The sequence below is a fragment of the Rhinolophus sinicus genome, linkage group LG02 (genome assembly GCF_036562045.2).
Source record: "Rhinolophus sinicus isolate RSC01 linkage group LG02, ASM3656204v1, whole genome shotgun sequence".
Classification (NCBI taxonomy): domain Eukaryota; kingdom Metazoa; phylum Chordata; class Mammalia; order Chiroptera; family Rhinolophidae; genus Rhinolophus; species Rhinolophus sinicus.
In genome coordinates, this window is record NC_133752.1 from 96,340,513 (window position 1) to 96,356,910 (window position 16,398).

Genomic DNA, 16,398 nt, shown 5'->3' on the forward strand with positions numbered 1-16,398 from the left:
TGACCAGAATCACCAGAAGTCTCCACGATGGAAAGCACCTACACTCTATCTCTTATTCAAAATTTGAGCTGTAGCTTATATTACCTCAGGTGCCAATCCAATGTGTCTGACTAAAGTTAGAATGTCCCTCCCAGTAGCAGTCTAGAGAAAAAAAAAAAGAGTTATTAGTTTCCTAAAAAAATTAAATTTGACCACTGTTCGACATCTTTAAATGTTTTATTTAGTTCTTGCATTTATAGACAGTTAATCACCCACAATGAGTCAATAAAGCTGTTATTTGTCTACTGAATATTCCTCTTCTGAGCTCATTCCTATACTGGGCTGCTCATCTCAGAGTGGTGTAGAAATTAAAGACAACTTTTCTAGTCAAGAAGCAAGACTTATCTATTGGTTATTAGCTAACCAATAAACACAATTCTTAAAGAAGGAAATTTACTTTTTCATAATTTAATTGAAAAATTTATGAAACATTATTAAAAGTCTATATATTTTTAAAGAAGTTTTTGAGAAGACCCTTGAGACCCAGTTTTAGACAATTGGGCAGTTACAAAAATATTTTAACACAAATAAGATGTTCACAGGGCACCTGAGGAGCTTCAGTCTGGCAAAGCAGAATATATGAGTATGTGTATAGCAAAAACAGGTGATTTACGGGTGCCTAGTGAACCTACATGACACAGAGATTGCTTTGGGCTTCAGAGATCAGAGAAACTTAACCTGAAATAAGTTATATTTCATATGTCCCCAGGTTAAGGACAGTACCATGCACATTGTAGGGCCTCAAAACAGGTTTGCTAAACTTAACTGAGATGGCCTTGACGACAGGTGGGATTTCATCTGTGGAGGCTACACAGGGGGGGCATTCCAGGCAGAAGAACCCTGCAACCCAACAAGTCTTGGTACTAGGAAGGCACAGGATAACCTTGGAGAAGTGGGGTAGTCCAGTTTGGGGGGAGAGTTAGGTGCAAGATATCAATCATGTCATATATATTTGGTTTGCACCATTCCCCTTTGCATGTGCCTGCCTATATCTTAGACCATATTTGAGCTCTGCATGGCTGTTTTATGTCTGTGTTTACCGAGATGTAACAGAAAGACCATGTAACAGAAGACCATGTAACAGAAATCTGGATTTCTGGCTTTTAGTGAAAGTTCCTGGGTCCAACCCCAGATTCAGAATTTCTCTGGATGGACTTTAGGACTGTGCTTTTTACAAACCTTCAGGAGAGATTCTGAATCATCTTCACATTTGAGTGGTACTGCTGGCCCAATGAGGAGGTCACTGAAGGTTTCTGGTCAAGGAGGTAAAAAAGTCAGAGCTATATTTCAATTAGGTGCTTCTGGCCACCAGGTCTACTGGTTGAGGAGGAAAGAGATTGGTGCCTAGGAAACCATATTGGGCTCAACTATAACAGTCCAGACAAAAAGTCAGTAAGGCCTGAATACAGCAGTAGAAATAGGAATGGGAAAAGAAATCAAATGCAAAATGGACCAATTGGATGGATCAAGTGGTGAGAAAGAGCAGATTACAAAAGATAGCTGGAAGTTTCAACTCTGGAACATTAGAAAAACGATTCTCTCTCCTTCCCATCTCTCCTTTCTGTCCCCTTCGCCCTCCCATTGTCCTTTTCCTGCCCCTTCACTCCTCCTGTCTCTTTCCTTACACACACACACACACACACACACACACACACACAGAGGAAAATAAGTTCCCTTGGGGATTACATTAGGATAAGTTGCTGGTGAGCCATTCAGCTGGCAGAGAAATAAAATTTGGGTCCAGAACTATAGTTAGAAATTGGATCAAGATAATTTCTCTTGGTGGGCTTCTACATGGAAATAATATTTGGGCTTCTACTAACAGTCAAGTGAAATATATTTCAAGAAATTAATGCTTCTTTTTAACCAAGGTAGAATGAAAAGTGACTTCAACGAAGAGAATGGATTGACCTATAAACCATAACATCTTTGAACATTTGCCATTCTTTTGAGCAGAATTTACATCTCAAAAGTCACATCGATTACTATAATATTAAAATTTTATTTTTGGTATTCATTTTAGCTCCATTGTCTCTTTTACATTTTGAATGATTTATCTAAATGCGTTACCTGTAATAGAAATGTATGAAGAGAAGTAACATTGTTGTGTACAATAACATCAGTACACATTGGTGTATGTTCCATGCTCAACAAAGGGAAACCTGTGACATTTAAGGGTCAACTATGCACGGGATTACGAAATCCAGGAGTCATATTGTACAGAAGAGATTAAAACAGAATTTTAGGCTGACTGACTTTGTGTCAGGTGACAGCTCTTTCAAGTATTAATTACAGCCTGGCCAGCTTGAGGGTTGCTAATGGAACAATGATAATATTTGGGTCTTAGTTCTTCCAGCAAAGCTTAGAAGGACTGGACAGTGTGTCCAGTCTACACATTTGAAGAAAAATTCTGTTTGGTTATGAAATGGGAAAGAATTTTTCCACACAAAGGTACCATGTGTAGAATTCTTATGAGAGATGGCATACACTCTCTCCACCTTAGGGCTGCAGGAGCTGTAGGAAGAGTCCAGTGGGTTCACATAACACCAAGTGCCTTTCCATAGTTTGTGAATGTGGACAATGAGCAGATGGGGCTTTCCATTTTGGTCCGAAGTTGCATCGTTTCATCTGAAGGGGTCATAGGCAGTTTTGGTCCATTTTCCATAACAGAAGGAAAGACGTCAGCAAAACTTTCATCCCACTGCTTGGAGTTGGATGAATTTGTTGTTTGTCCTGTGGTCCTTGTTGAACATATGTGACATCCTGCCTGAATCCCTCCTGCAGCTGCCATGCCATCCATAACTTCATCCGCTTGCCCAGTGGAAAGAGCCTCGGGGCAGCATCTTTTTGCAGATACTCTGCCTTCCTATTCACCTCCTGCTGCCTGCTCCACAGACTCCCAGCTCCAGCAGTGGAATAACTGTTCACTTACTGCCACCTACTGGTTCTTCATCTGTCAATGTTTTCTTCCGCCCCATTTAAAAAGGGTTTTTCTATTGGATTTATAGACAAACTGAAATGATACAAACGTGTTTAGGATGGGGTTATCAATATGCCCAGCAGACAGGATGTTGTTTGTTTGTTTGTGTTTGAAGTGGAAAACCTTTATTTAGTTCTATTGGAACTGGCAGTATACCTAAGTGTGTGTGTGTGTGTGTGTGTGTGTGTGTGTGTGTGTGTGTGTAAATCAGATCTGTGATCCTTTCTTCTCTCTGTAACTTGAAAAGGAAAGTCAATCCTTATGGATGGGACAATCAGTATAAACCAGAGATTTAGTCAGGGGCGAGTTTGCTCCCCACCCATCCCCCAGGGACATTTAATAATGCCTGAAGACATTTTTTTTTTTTTTTTGTCACAATGTGGGGGGAAAGTGCTACTGTCATCTAGTGCATAGAAACCAGGGGTGCTGCTAAACATCCTACAATGCACAGGACAAGCCCCCACTAAAAGAATTAGCTGGTCCAAAACATCAAGTGCTAAGGTTGAGAAGCCAGATCTGGGTTGCTCGTTTTGCTCCACTACAGCATTCTCTCTCTGTCTCTCTGTCTCTCTCTGTCTGTCTCTCTCTCTCTCTCTCTCTCTCTCTCTCTCTCTCTCTCTCCCATCCCCACTCCACCTTCCTTCCCTCCATCTCTCCCTCTCTCATCTGTCATATCACAAAGTACACACACCCCTCCCCTAGTTGGCATCAGCACCACTAAAAATGAAGAGTGGGTCCTTTGTCAGCCAGCCACCGTCTTCCCTCTGGCCAACCTGGGCGTCCTCATGGACATGCCCTGGGGAAAGGTCCTTGCACCTGCCTGACCACTCGGCAGAATATTTTAAGCCAAACCAAGTGACTCCTCTAAGAGGTGCTCCCACCATCCAAGTGGAAGTGGGAGGGGCTGGGACACAGGACCCAGTGGGAGGTCCAGGCGAGCCCTTTGCAGCTGCACCTGTGCTTTCTGAGGACCTGTGTTCACTCCCATCCATGGTCTTCTCGCTCCCCCAGTGAGCTGGAAGACTTTGTGGAAGACTTGAAGAAGGAGTCTGCCTCTGCTGGCCGCGTGGTGACTCTAAAGGATGTGGAAGATGGGGCTTTCCTCCTGCGACAAGTGGGAGAAGCCGTAGCTTCCCTGAAAGGTGAGCTCCCTGAAGGGAAAAGTCTGAAGCGTGTTTCCCAGGGGCATTAAACATCTGCCCAACAGTGAGGGCTTCATGCATTCATTCATTTAATCACACAAGCATGTATTCATCGAACACCTACATGTGTCGGGCACTGTTCTGAGCAGTTGGGATCCATCACTGAACAAAACAGGCAAGTGTCCTTGACTTCTTGGGGCTTATGTTGTAGTGGTACTGTAAGATTTAGGACTAAATGAAACTAACAACAGTTTCCCCTCACTGGGCTCTTAAAATGCACCAGGCACCTGTGCCAAATTCATTAAAGACAACCCGAAGGGACAGTTGACCTTATTCCAAATATAAAGACAGGAAATGTGTCCGAGAGGCGCTCTGCCTTTACCCAAGGTCACTTTGAACCCATCTCTGTCTGACACATTTCCGCCCCTGAAGATGTGTGAACGCGCTGTGGCCGGTGAACCCCATGCGCTCAACCCTATCCTGTGTCGGGTGCGGGATGGGGGCTTGCCCTTCTGGCTTCTTTTCCTACGACTCACCCAACTGCTCTTGGCCTGCAGGAGAATTTCCAACCTTACAAAACAAGATGCGAGCCATCCTGCGCATAGAAGTAGAAGCCGTGCGGTTTCTGAAGGAGGAGCCGCACCGGCTGGACAGCCTCCTGCAGAGAGTGCGGGGCATGACGGATATCCTGACCATGTTGCGGAGGTGACGGGGCTTCCCGTGGGACGCAGAGTAGGGGGCGGTGTGCTGCCACGGTCGGGAGTCTACGTTCTGGACTCGCAGGCTTCCTCCGTGCTGCCGGGACCTTCTCCATCGCTGTGGCATATCACATCTCATTTCCCGTGTCCTGAGGAGGCCGCGGCAGCCCCCCACCTTGACTTCTATGGTGATGTGGCTTGTGGTTCTGATTCTTCAGCACAGACTTGCTGCGTTTGGCACATGCTAGGGCTTAAAATTTACTAGTAAACACAGTGAACGTTTTCTGAAAATCATTTGAAGGTGGTTCTTTTCAATAACGTCTCAAAGTTTAAAGAATGGATCAAAATATATTATTAGCATCCTTTATGTGAGGGCATAGATGACTTCAGTTAGGGGAAAATGAGTGGAAATAAATAAAGCCTTTCTTGAATTACCTACTGGAAGAGTATCTGAGATATTGTTGGTCCCACCTAGAAAAGATAAATGGACACCCGTGGGTGGCACAGCCCAAGCTACCGTTACCTGACCATAAAAAAGGGGTCATAGTGGAGGAAAGACTAAAAGAAATCACTGACTCATCCATGACTTTCACTGAAAAGAAAATTCTTGAACTCCATACTCATGTAAAAAGCGCTGAAATATATGCATGCAGGGTTGTGTTGCCAGAAGTACCTTTATAAATGACATGTCATAGCATATACTCTGTCTTTGGGTGACAATTCGATCTCTTCTCAACACAATCATAACAATAGCTTATACCTTGAGCACTTTCTATGTATCAGGCACTGAACTAAGCTTCTATAAGTATAAGCTCATTGGGTCCTAATCAAAACCCTATAGGGCAGGCATTGTTTTTCCCATTGTATAGAGAGAATCTGAGGTTGGGGGAGGTTCACTGCAGGTCAGAGGAGGGGGTGGGATATGTACTGATAGTTTAACTCCAGAGATCACAGTTGGTTCTGATCTCACAGCCCGGCAGTCAGTAATATTTGGACATTCTGCCTGTTCCAGCCCTGGTGTTGGGTGTTAAAAATATAATAATAAAGACAAATAGGACCTCTGCCCTTATAAAACTTCTTCTCTCACGTGGGAAATGGACACAATTACCAAAAATAAACTATTTCCCAACAGTGGAAGTCCCTGAGTTTCCAGTTTAATAGAACTAGGAAATTGCAGAGACATTGCCCTTCAGATCTTAGACCAGATTTGAGAGCAGGTCACAAACTGAAGTAACATATAAGACAGTTTCTTGGAACAATTTTAATCACTAACTATAATCATTTGATCAGATTTATGAGAAAAATATACTAAATGTGCATCTGACTTTTAGATGAATTATTAACCATAAGAGCAAGTGAGATTTTTCTAGTAACAGTGACCTCAGGAAAGAGGCTCTTTTGAGATGAAAACACTACAGAGCAGCCGTTTCATCACCTGCATACATTCCAGGATGCCAAAGGAATTTTGATTCAAACAATAGCCTCCTCCTACAGAGATCACTCAGTACTCGAAGAAATTGTATCTGGGTTACATTTCCTCTTAGGTTCACTCATTTTAAATTGCTAGAGTGAACTTTTTCTTGCAGGAGGATAAAAATCTGTTAAAAGAATCCTTCATTAAGCTCTTACCTAATGTGGTAACCCATCCGCAAAGCCTAAAACAAACCACCCTTGTTAAGTGGAAATAGATAGCAAGCTGGCAGATAGCACTGTCCCATTATCCCTTCTCTTCCCTGAAAAACAATTAAAAGAAAATTTGAGAGCCGGCACAGCGTGATAAAGCTCAGTATTTGTCTTATCTCCAGGGAATGCAAGTTCCAAAAAAAAGATAGGATTGTGTGTTTTGAATGTTATAGGACTTTTTGTCCCATACATGCTCAGCGGCAAGAATGAGAGAGAAAGCCAGTTAAGTAACTTGAAAAATAAAAGCTACTTTAGTTACCATCAGGCTGCGTATCACCAGCCTTTATACTACTCATTTTTTATTGGTATCTTTTGTGTGTAACGTGCTGTACTCGGCACTGTGGGACACAATGAAGACAGTAGGAATATGCATGCCCCACCACCACCATCACCACCACCAAGGACATGCATTTGTCCTGACACCGTGGCAGAGAAGATAAAGCAGGTGACATTCACAGTTCAGAGCAATTTAGCGGCCTGGGAAGATGCTGAAATATTTTTGTACGTGTTGAATTAGACGTGCTAGGATAACTAAACACAGCTGCCAACCAGGCACTTAGAAATGTGGACTGAAGTTCAAGAGACAGAGGGGTGTTCCTGCATAACTGGGAGGAAGGGAAGTAGGGAGGGAGAGAGGGATACAGGCAGGGAGGGAGGAAGGGAAGAGAGTTTTAGAATTGGAAGTCGCCTTCCTGAAGGTGATTACTGAAAATGGAAGCGATGGCTATAGTAGAATGAGAGAGAAAGGAGGGAACAGATCTTTGGGGATTGAAGAGATGGGGTAGGTAAAGTAAACAGCGAAAGAAACGGAGAACTGAGTAGCAGAGGAGAGATATAGAATACAATGTTTTTTTCCAAATCAAAAAGCATTTTAGTTAAGAAGGGAAGGAGGGACTAATTGAAAATTATAGGTCAGGTACCATGTTTCACATTGTCTTACATATAACTTTACATTGATCCTCACAACCACCCCTGAGGAAGGTACCGCAAGGCATTACCACCGTTGTCATCATCATCATCATTATAACATTCTATAGAAAAGTATCTGAGACTGAAAAAGGTGACGTTCCTGACATTGTATCAGTAGAACACGGTAGAACTGATATTTAGACACAGGTCTGTCTGACCCCAAAGGCCATGTCTTTTCCACTGCACCATGAATAGAGATAGAAAAATATCGTCAAATGACCCCAGAATGCAGAGGAGGATGAGGACTAACCCAGCTGTTCGATTTGGAGTCATTGGTGACCTTGCAGAAAGCTCAGTCAAGTCCCAGTGGAGAAGCCAGGCCGCACTGGGCTGAGCTACAGGAAGAGCAAGCGGAAGGAATTAGAATATAGACTACCCCTCAAAATGTTTGGCAATGAAAGGAAGAGTATGGAGGGCTTAGGAAGCTTATGGGGTTAGAACTGGGCATGTGTGAGCTCTCCAGGCTGGGACAGGGAGGAGGTACTGTTAGAACTATGTATGTGATCATTTCACACCACCACCACCAGCACCCAAATACGACCGAATTGCATCAGGGAGGGCACAACAGTGCTAGTGGAGAGAAAAACCGAGCATCTCCTGAGGACAGGACTGAGAAAGCAGCTGCCAGAGATAACTAGGAGGTGATTCAAGAGCTTTAGGAAGCTTCTGGAAATGCTCAATCCTGAGCTGCTACTCTGAGTTTTAGAATGTTTTCATTTTGCTGCAGAATCTTGCCTGGTTTTAGGGTGACACAGCATTCCAGTGTACCATGATAATAAAATGAAAGTTACCTGTTTGAATACTTAATGCTACTATGCATGCTCTCTCCTAGACACGTCACCGATGGGCTCTTGAAAGGGGCTGATGCAGCCCAGGCCGCACAGTATGTCGCTATGGAAAAGGCCACAGCCGCAGAAGTCCTGAAGGAGGAGGCATCCCACGCCTCAGGCCAGCCCGTCCAGTGCACAGGAGTCGCGCGAGACGTGAAGTCGGAAGTGGTGCCCCTGACAGTTCACCACGCCCAGAGCTCTCCCGTCGTCATCCAGCCCTCCCAGCTCTCCTCCACCCTCCTGAACCCGGCCCAGCGCCTGCCGGGGGGCACTGGTCCACACCCGGCCAGCCCTCCAGCTATCCCCCAGGAGGTGACCTCAGCTCTGCAGTCCCCACAGACGCCCCTGAATGGTTCCGCCACGCAGAGCTTCTTCATAGAGGAAATCCACAGTGTGAGCACCAAGAACAGGGCGGCGTCGATTGAGGTAGAGTCCTCCCTTCCACTTTTCGTAACCCCATCAAGGACTGTAACACATGGTCCTTTCCCTCAAAGAGTTTACAGTCTGCTTGTAGAGACAATTCATAGATGTGTCAGTTATGTTTTTATCAAAAAAAATGTACGTAAATGAAAGGTAGACTTTAAAAAAAACCACTATGAATGGGTTTCAATGGCCAGTTAAGAGAAAGGTCATCAGATTTCAGAGAAGGATGAAGCACCTGACCTAGAGGAAGCTGAGGAGGTGGAATGCTGGTAACTGTTTAGCAACTGGCTCTCTGGTGGAAAAAGCCCTGATTTGTAATATTTGCCAGTGTCTGTAGGGTAAAGACTCCCAGCATCACTGGTGTTGAGTTACAGCATGACGTCACTGAAGATGCAGTTGGGGAGATGTGAGAATTCAGCTGTCCTGAGACAGTGGGAGCTGGCTCAAGCATACGCTGGTGAATGCAGGCCTGGGGAGGGTTTGCCACTGACCTTGAAAACTAAGAGAATCTGAGGAGGTTGGTGAGGGCATTCTAGAATAAAGAAATGCTAGAGCAAAGGCTGGAACCATGAGGAAGTCTGTTTAACTGGAACAAGAAAGAGGAGATCAGGCTGGCAAAACAGGCCAGGGCCTGATTTGGGAGAGCTTGAAAACCAGCCCAAGATGTGTGAAGTTCATTGTGTAGATATCAGAGGAATGCTGCAGCTTGGACCAGTGATTAAAAAAAAAAAAAAAAAAAAAAGGCATCTTCAGAATATTAATCTGGACACAATATACAGAATTAGCTGAGGTGGTAGGTCTAGAATTAAGGGTGCTGGATGGAAAGTTATTACAGTAGTCTCAGAATGAAAAGCAGAGGCAGTCCAGATGAAAGGAGAAAGCTAGGTCTTAAGGTCACACAGCATAGAGAGAAGACATGCTATGTTTTTAAATATTCTTTTTATTAAGAGCTGGTATCAGCGTTCAAGCAGCACATTTTGCTTCCCTTGCTTTCTCCTTCTTCTTACCTGCAATGTTTCCTCCACTCATGATTGTATCCCCAGCAATCTGTTCCTAACCTTTCCTGCCTCTCTTGCAAGTCAGCAGTAGATAACCCAGGTTTCAAGAGGAGATGACCTCTTAAAACTGCTAAGGCTGCCGTCATGGCAACCGGGCCTCTGACCACTGGGTAGCTGCTCTCTGCTCCACAGTCGGGCTGGGCCCCTGCTCCCAGTCAGCTGATTAAAAATGCTGTCATAGGACGGGGTGGAACTGTGATTGGCAGACTGATCCATCACGTCATCCCTATGGGGTGGGGCAGAGAAGTGAAAACACTTTTCCACCAAGGATGAGTGGGACTGCCACTTTAAACATCCCCATGTTTAAAAGATGTCAGTGGGACAACTCTTTTATTTAACAAATATCTACTGAGAACCTACTGGGCATTTTGGGTTATCATTGTTATGTGTATATTTTAAGTTATGAGTCATTTCTGACACTGCCCTAATCCACAGTAAGGAGGCCTGAGACTTTCTGCCAACAAGCATCACGGAGTCCCATACGTACCAGGCCCTCATAGGCTCTGGGGTAGGCAGTGAACAGGTCTGTGCCCTCTAGAAACTTACCTGCTTATAGGGAAAGACAGAGAACAAGTACAGAGGGTGCCAAAAAAATGTATACACATTTTAAGAAAGGAAAAAAACTGTATTAAAATTGTAATACTCAATATATTACCGATAACAAAAGATGAATACAAGTCACGTTTGACTTCTGCAGTTACAAGAGGTGCTCAAAGTGGTTACCATCAGCTTCCAGACACTTCTGATTACGACGAACTACTGCTTGAGCATAGATAACATCTCTTAAAAATGTGTATACATTTTTTTTGGCACCCCTGGTAATGCCAGGTGATGATAAATGCTAGGAAGAAAAACTAAAGGAGGGTAAGGATGGTGACTCCGGTGGCTGTTATTTATATAGAGTGAATCTGGGGCAAATCCTTCACCTCAGTGGGCCCGTGTTCTCACGTGTAAAAATGTGGATTCAGTGACCTCCTGGATCATTTCCAATTCTTACATTACGGGGTTCCACTAATGCTGGTGTTCATGTCCCCTCTGCCTTCCTGGAATGGCCCATGTGCCATCTCAGAATCACAGGCAAATGTTTTTTTTAATAAAAAAAAGTACAAATATTTAAAAATACATTTTATATATTTCTCCTTGTTGTAGAACTTGATGGAACTTAGCGGTTATCTAAACAACTCCCCCCCATTTTCTAAGTAAGAAAATGTGGCCCAGTGGCCATACAGCAAGTCTTCGATAGAAGAAGAACTAAGACATAGGACTTTTTCCTCCTAGTGAGTGTGCTGGTGTTCATTTCTGTTGGTGTGACCATCTCTATAATGAAAACTCAATTTAGAAAGCAAAAACTTGGTTCTGGGTACTTGCCTTAGAGAACGTGTCCCTGTGTCCCTTTTTATTTACCATGTAGCAGCATGTCGTAAGTGCTCAGTCATCATTTAGTGAATGGACTTGGGTTTCTGAGCGTTTTTTCCTCTGTGAATGACCATCACGCGGATTTCCATGCAGCCCACATAGCTATAGAAGATGTAGGGACAGCACCAGGGTCGGGTTTGTCTGATGTGCAAAGTGTCCCTCAGCGCAGAACCCGGAACGTGACTGTACCAACACTTTAACTGTGTTTCACCTCTTCCCACCGAACAGGAAATCTCTAAACGATGAATTAGCTTTTTCCTCTGCGTCTTAAACTTCCTTTACTTGTTGTTTTCCTTCAGAAAGCAGAAAGAAAATGGGAAGAGAAAAGACAAAATCTGGACCACTATAATGGCAAAGAGTTTGAGAAGCTCCTAGAAGAAGCTCAGGCCAATATCATGAAGTCAATACCAAACCTGGAGATGCCACCCGCCTCGGGCCCACAGCCGAAGGGTGATGCTCCCGTGGACAGGCTAGAACTTTCAGGTAAGGTACTGAGAGCGCTGTGTACCTGGCTGCCGTCGGGTCCGTGTGGGGCCACCCACTTAAGCACATGCTGGCCAGAGAAACCCATCTCTCACTAATTAAAAACCTTATACAATTGAAAAATTGGAAGAACAAATCCCTCAGGTATCCCTAGAGCCTCATTACTACTTTTTAACTATCACCGTAGTAGGGGAACTGTTCTGTGTTACGATATCTGAACGATGCCCAATAAGGAAAAATTGAGATTCACAGCTTCTACGTTTCCTATGAATTTATGACACTTCCCAGCACCAGCTGGGAGACTATGAAGCCTGCATTGAAAGCGAGAGCTTTTCATACGCTACAGAAAGAAAATGCCAGCTCTTAGGAGCTCCCAGAGGGGATATTAGATCACAAGGTGAAATTGTATTCCTAAATCAAAATTATTGAACTGCATATTTAACCAACGAAACTATGGAAGTTAAGCATCCACATGTCAATAAATAACATAAAATAACTGAACAAACTCAGCCTACTCAATCTCGAACCAATTACAGTCCTTGTGCCTTATGCTGATATTAAAATTATGTACAGTGACATCATTTTACTAGCGGCCCAGTGTCTCTGAGAGTCACATTCAATGAGGCCTTGTCCAGCAACTACAGTTAATTTGAAAAGAATTGGCCATCTTGACTTGCATGTCAAGGAACATGAAAGTGGATACAATTTATAACTGGTATAACCACTGTAACACGTTTCGTTCCACAAAGTTGCTCTAAAATTCCACTCCCTGAAACTCTCCCCCTCGGACTGTGCTGAAAGATGTTTTTCCCCTCCTTCCCCTCCTCCCCCCCCCCCCCCAGCTGTGAGAGGGCCTGTCTGGGGCCCCTTGGAGGTCAGGCACCAAGACCTGGGGTGAGAAGGTCCTGGGGGGCAGCTGTGCTCTCACAAAGACCTCTTGCCTCTGAAGTTCCCGTGGATGAAATGATCTACCTCATTATGTTGCTATCGGGCCTAATTCAGCTCTCCCCATGATTAATTTTGTCCTGTAGTCCTTTGATGTTTTAGAATTATAAATTTAGAAATATGAATAAACTTGTTATTGTTCCTTCTCATGACTGTCCAACAGAAAAAAAGTAGCAATACATTTTGTTAACCTCATTTGGGATTTTTAGTCTTTCAGATTTAAAAAATTTGCATAAATTAGTTTTTAAATTACTCCCCAAAGTGTTTTCACTCAGTTAAAATGTTCTTGTTGTTGTTGTTGTTGTTGTTCTTTTTTTCTTTTTAAATACATGGCTTGGTTTCTTGTCAGAAAGTGTTCAGTAATGTATAGGCCACTAGAAATGTGTAAGGGTATCTATCATCCATTATCTGTAAACATTAGTTTCTATTATTTTTATTTATTTGTCATGGATGTTATTGTTTTTATTTTTGTTTATTAATGAGGTAAAAGCCTAAGCTTGGGGTTTTAAAAAATCATTTATATTTCCTTTTATATGAATTGTCTGACTGCTTAGATAATGGGGAAGGATGGATAGCTCCCCCAAAAAATCAACAGCTTCTCGAAAATTTTAGGAGTTGTGGCCTCAGTCAATGTTAAAACAAAAATATTCACAAAGACATATTTAAAAACACCAAGGAAGCCTATGCAAGACTATTGCAGTGGGGGAGAGAAACTGAACTCAGTTCTGAATGCAATGAGGTAGGGAAATTCTTGCCAACGGCAAGCCAAACTTAGCTATCAAGGGTGGGCAGTGTAGAATTTATCAGATATCAAGAATGGAGGATTCTTGCTCAACTGGATTCTTTGCTAAAATTGGGCTCAGCAGATGAAGGTCAAGGCCTACAGTTCAGAGGAGCCTGACTAAAGTTGGTCAAAGTGGGAGTCTGTCATCAGACATGAGAGGAGGGACCAAGCCCCGTCAGCCTGTGCCAGTCCCTAGAGGGACCCAAAGTGGAGGTGACCATCCTGAGGCCAGACTGCTGGCTTGGGAACCAGCCCCATGGCCCAATTCTGCTAGAGCCCTGTAACCCAGTGCCCTCAGGCATGAGACAGAAACCGGTGACTACAAATCATCACTGGCATGGCACCCTGATGATTTACCCAAGTCTTTATCACACCTTTAAATGGAATTCCTCAAGCATCTCCTCTAAACAACTCTGTCTCCGCTGCTCAGAAAAGACAAACATACTCCTGGGAGGTCAGACCATGTCCCTAGAGAGAGTTGGGACAAAGCCCAGCTGGAGGCGCTGACCCTGAATTTCTGGTTCTACCACTTTAGTGAGCTGGTGGGTAGAGTATTTGCAAAGGGCGGAAGAGAAGAAGGTTGATAAGGGCAGGAATAAGCCTGTTTGTTTGAGTTTTGATTAAGGAATGCCTTTTTCTGAGCATTCTTCTAGACAAAGCTGGGCAGATATCTATCTACATCTCTTAACCTGTAGTGTCAATGCTAATTTAAAATTCTCTCATTTCTGCGTTTTCTGTCACTTTTCCTTTTTCAAACCATATAACCATCACCAAAAAATCCACTTTCTCCCTGACTTTGTGCTCTGTTTCCATGTGCCTCCCACTGTCCCTCCGGCCCTTCCTTGGCCAGATTCTACTCTAACATCCCTTCTGCTAAAGCTGTTTTTCAGACTGGGGGGATGAAGGCTTTGGAGGCCAGGCAGAGGGCTCTGGCTTTGCCTTTATGTTCTGCTCATTTATCTCTCCAAGTAATGCTCAGCTTTTTTGTTTAATAATAGCTAATACATAACATTACATAACATAACATATTACATAACATTTACAATGAGCCAGTAATCACTGTTCTAAGTGCTTAATATATATATATTAAGCCATTTATTCCTCAAGAACAGCAGTGGAGAAAATATTGGTATAATACCCATTTAACAGATGAAAAAACCAAGGCAGAGAGTGGTTAATCAACTCATGCAGGGTCTTTCTGGGATTTCAAGCCTATTGGACTTCAGGATCTATACCATTAATTATTATACTATGGAGAGAATAGAGAAATTTTTAAGTCAAATTGCTTGAGTTTATAGAAATACACTGGACTTTCCGGACGTCATCTTGAAAAGAGATTATTATGCAATGGTGCATTGTTTTCCAGAAGACTCTCCAAATTCAGAACAGGACCTGGACAAGCTGGGGGGTAAGTCCCCACCTCCTCCTCCCCCGCCCCCTCGAAGGAGCTACCTGCCAGGATCGGGGCTCACCACAACCAGGTCCGGCGATGTGGTCTACACCAGCAGGAAGGAAAACACCACCGTTAAGGTCTGATGGGTTAAGCCCCAGTAAACTGGTCTCTGGGTTCAGATGATAGCCTTAGACAGGGTCATCTTTATTCTCGTTTAGAACATAAAAAGGAGTGAGGCAAGAATCAAATAAACTAGAGCATTAGGAAGCACCACAGCTGGGAAAACGTCAGCCAGTGTTACTGGACTAGACTCAGCACCATGAGTTTTAGCCTTACTTGACTTCTAGCTGCAACTATATGAAATGCAGTTCACAAGCTACTGCCCCAGCAGGGCATCATGAGATTGAAAATGGGGGTGGGAGTGGGATAGGAGGGGGAAGCAAAAGAAAGACCATCTTACAAAGGTTACTGGGATTAGCCATCCGTTATGGGAGTCTATACAGAAAGATGTTCAAATGGGCTTTAGCTTCCATTTAATTGGCAAGTTTTGTCTTTTTATGTCCAAGGTAAAAATTCAAGTTTCAAAGAGGTAATACGGGAAAGCTTTTCTTAAAGGCACGGAATGTTGAGGAGTTACAATTTTATTATAATTCTTCCATCCATTCACTAAAATCATAGCTTGCATAAACAAAAACCCAAACTGAATGCAAGTGGACAAAATAGCCTCGATTTGAAGAGCTAGAAAGCCAGTGTACTAGGCAGTGAGGGAACATCTGTTCTCTCCCTCTTTTTGTCGGTACCTGGGGGTGTTAAACGAACATCTGTGACTTGACTCTTCCATAGGCAAGCAGTGAAGATGCTGGACCAAGTCCACACGCTAGAGCCACAAAATGTCCATCAGAGGAGCCTGCTTCAGCTTGGACCCCATCCCCACCACCTGTCACTACCTGCTCTGCAAAGGACGAGGAAGAAGAAGAAGAAGGAGATAAAATAATGGCAGAACTCCAGGTGGGTGGATGAGGTGACTGACCGTGTTTCTCTGCCCTTCCCCTTAGGGACTCTCCGGCTGCGTCTCTCACAGATCATTAGCTAGAGAGCTGGCAAAGAACCCCAAGGACCTGGGCCCTGCAAGCAGCATGGCCTCCACTTTTCCAAGATGGCACTGAACTAGGCTCTCAGAGCACCTTAAGGGTGTGTGTGTAAGGAACAACCATTTCACAAAACAACTCAGGAAGTTTATACAAAAATCAGTTGCAAGCTTTTCTAGCTCTGGCTGGTAGGATTTACTTTTCTTTCTTTCAATCTTAATAGTGTCTGCTTCATGTCAAAAAGAATTAAAAGAAGATTAGAAATACCAGCCATCATCTTGTCTCGATAAAGACTGACTAAGTCCCCCTTAGGGATGGGGGTTGGGGGTCCCGTTATTTGGTTTTAATACTTAGAATGGCTGACCTTGAGTCGTGTGGCCTCCTGTACTCCCTACCTTGTTCCCATTCAATATCAATATCGTCTTGGCCAATATTTGGAAAAGCTAAATAATTGTGTTTCCCATTTT

At 43.6% G+C, this 16,398-nt stretch overlaps 1 protein-coding gene across 24 annotated transcripts in view; it reads left to right on the forward strand.

The window, feature by feature from the left end:
- Positions 1–16,398, forward strand: part of KIAA1217 (KIAA1217 ortholog) — a 749,802-nt gene that overhangs the window by 720,573 nt on the left and 12,831 nt on the right. For 23 of the 24 annotated variants that reach the window (XM_074324916.1, XM_074324914.1, XM_074324912.1 and 20 more), the window contains 6 exons: positions 4,031–4,161; positions 4,719–4,866; positions 8,344–8,767; positions 11,538–11,721; positions 14,817–14,980; positions 15,687–15,851. In XM_074324916.1, coding sequence (XP_074181017.1) covers positions 4,031–4,161; positions 4,719–4,866; positions 8,344–8,767; positions 11,538–11,721; positions 14,817–14,980; positions 15,687–15,851 — 1,216 coding nt within the window. The remainder of the gene's footprint in view (positions 1–4,030; positions 4,162–4,718; positions 4,867–8,343; positions 8,768–11,537; positions 11,722–14,816; positions 14,981–15,686; positions 15,852–16,398) is intronic. The other variant, XM_019754182.2, reaches the window with a different exon arrangement.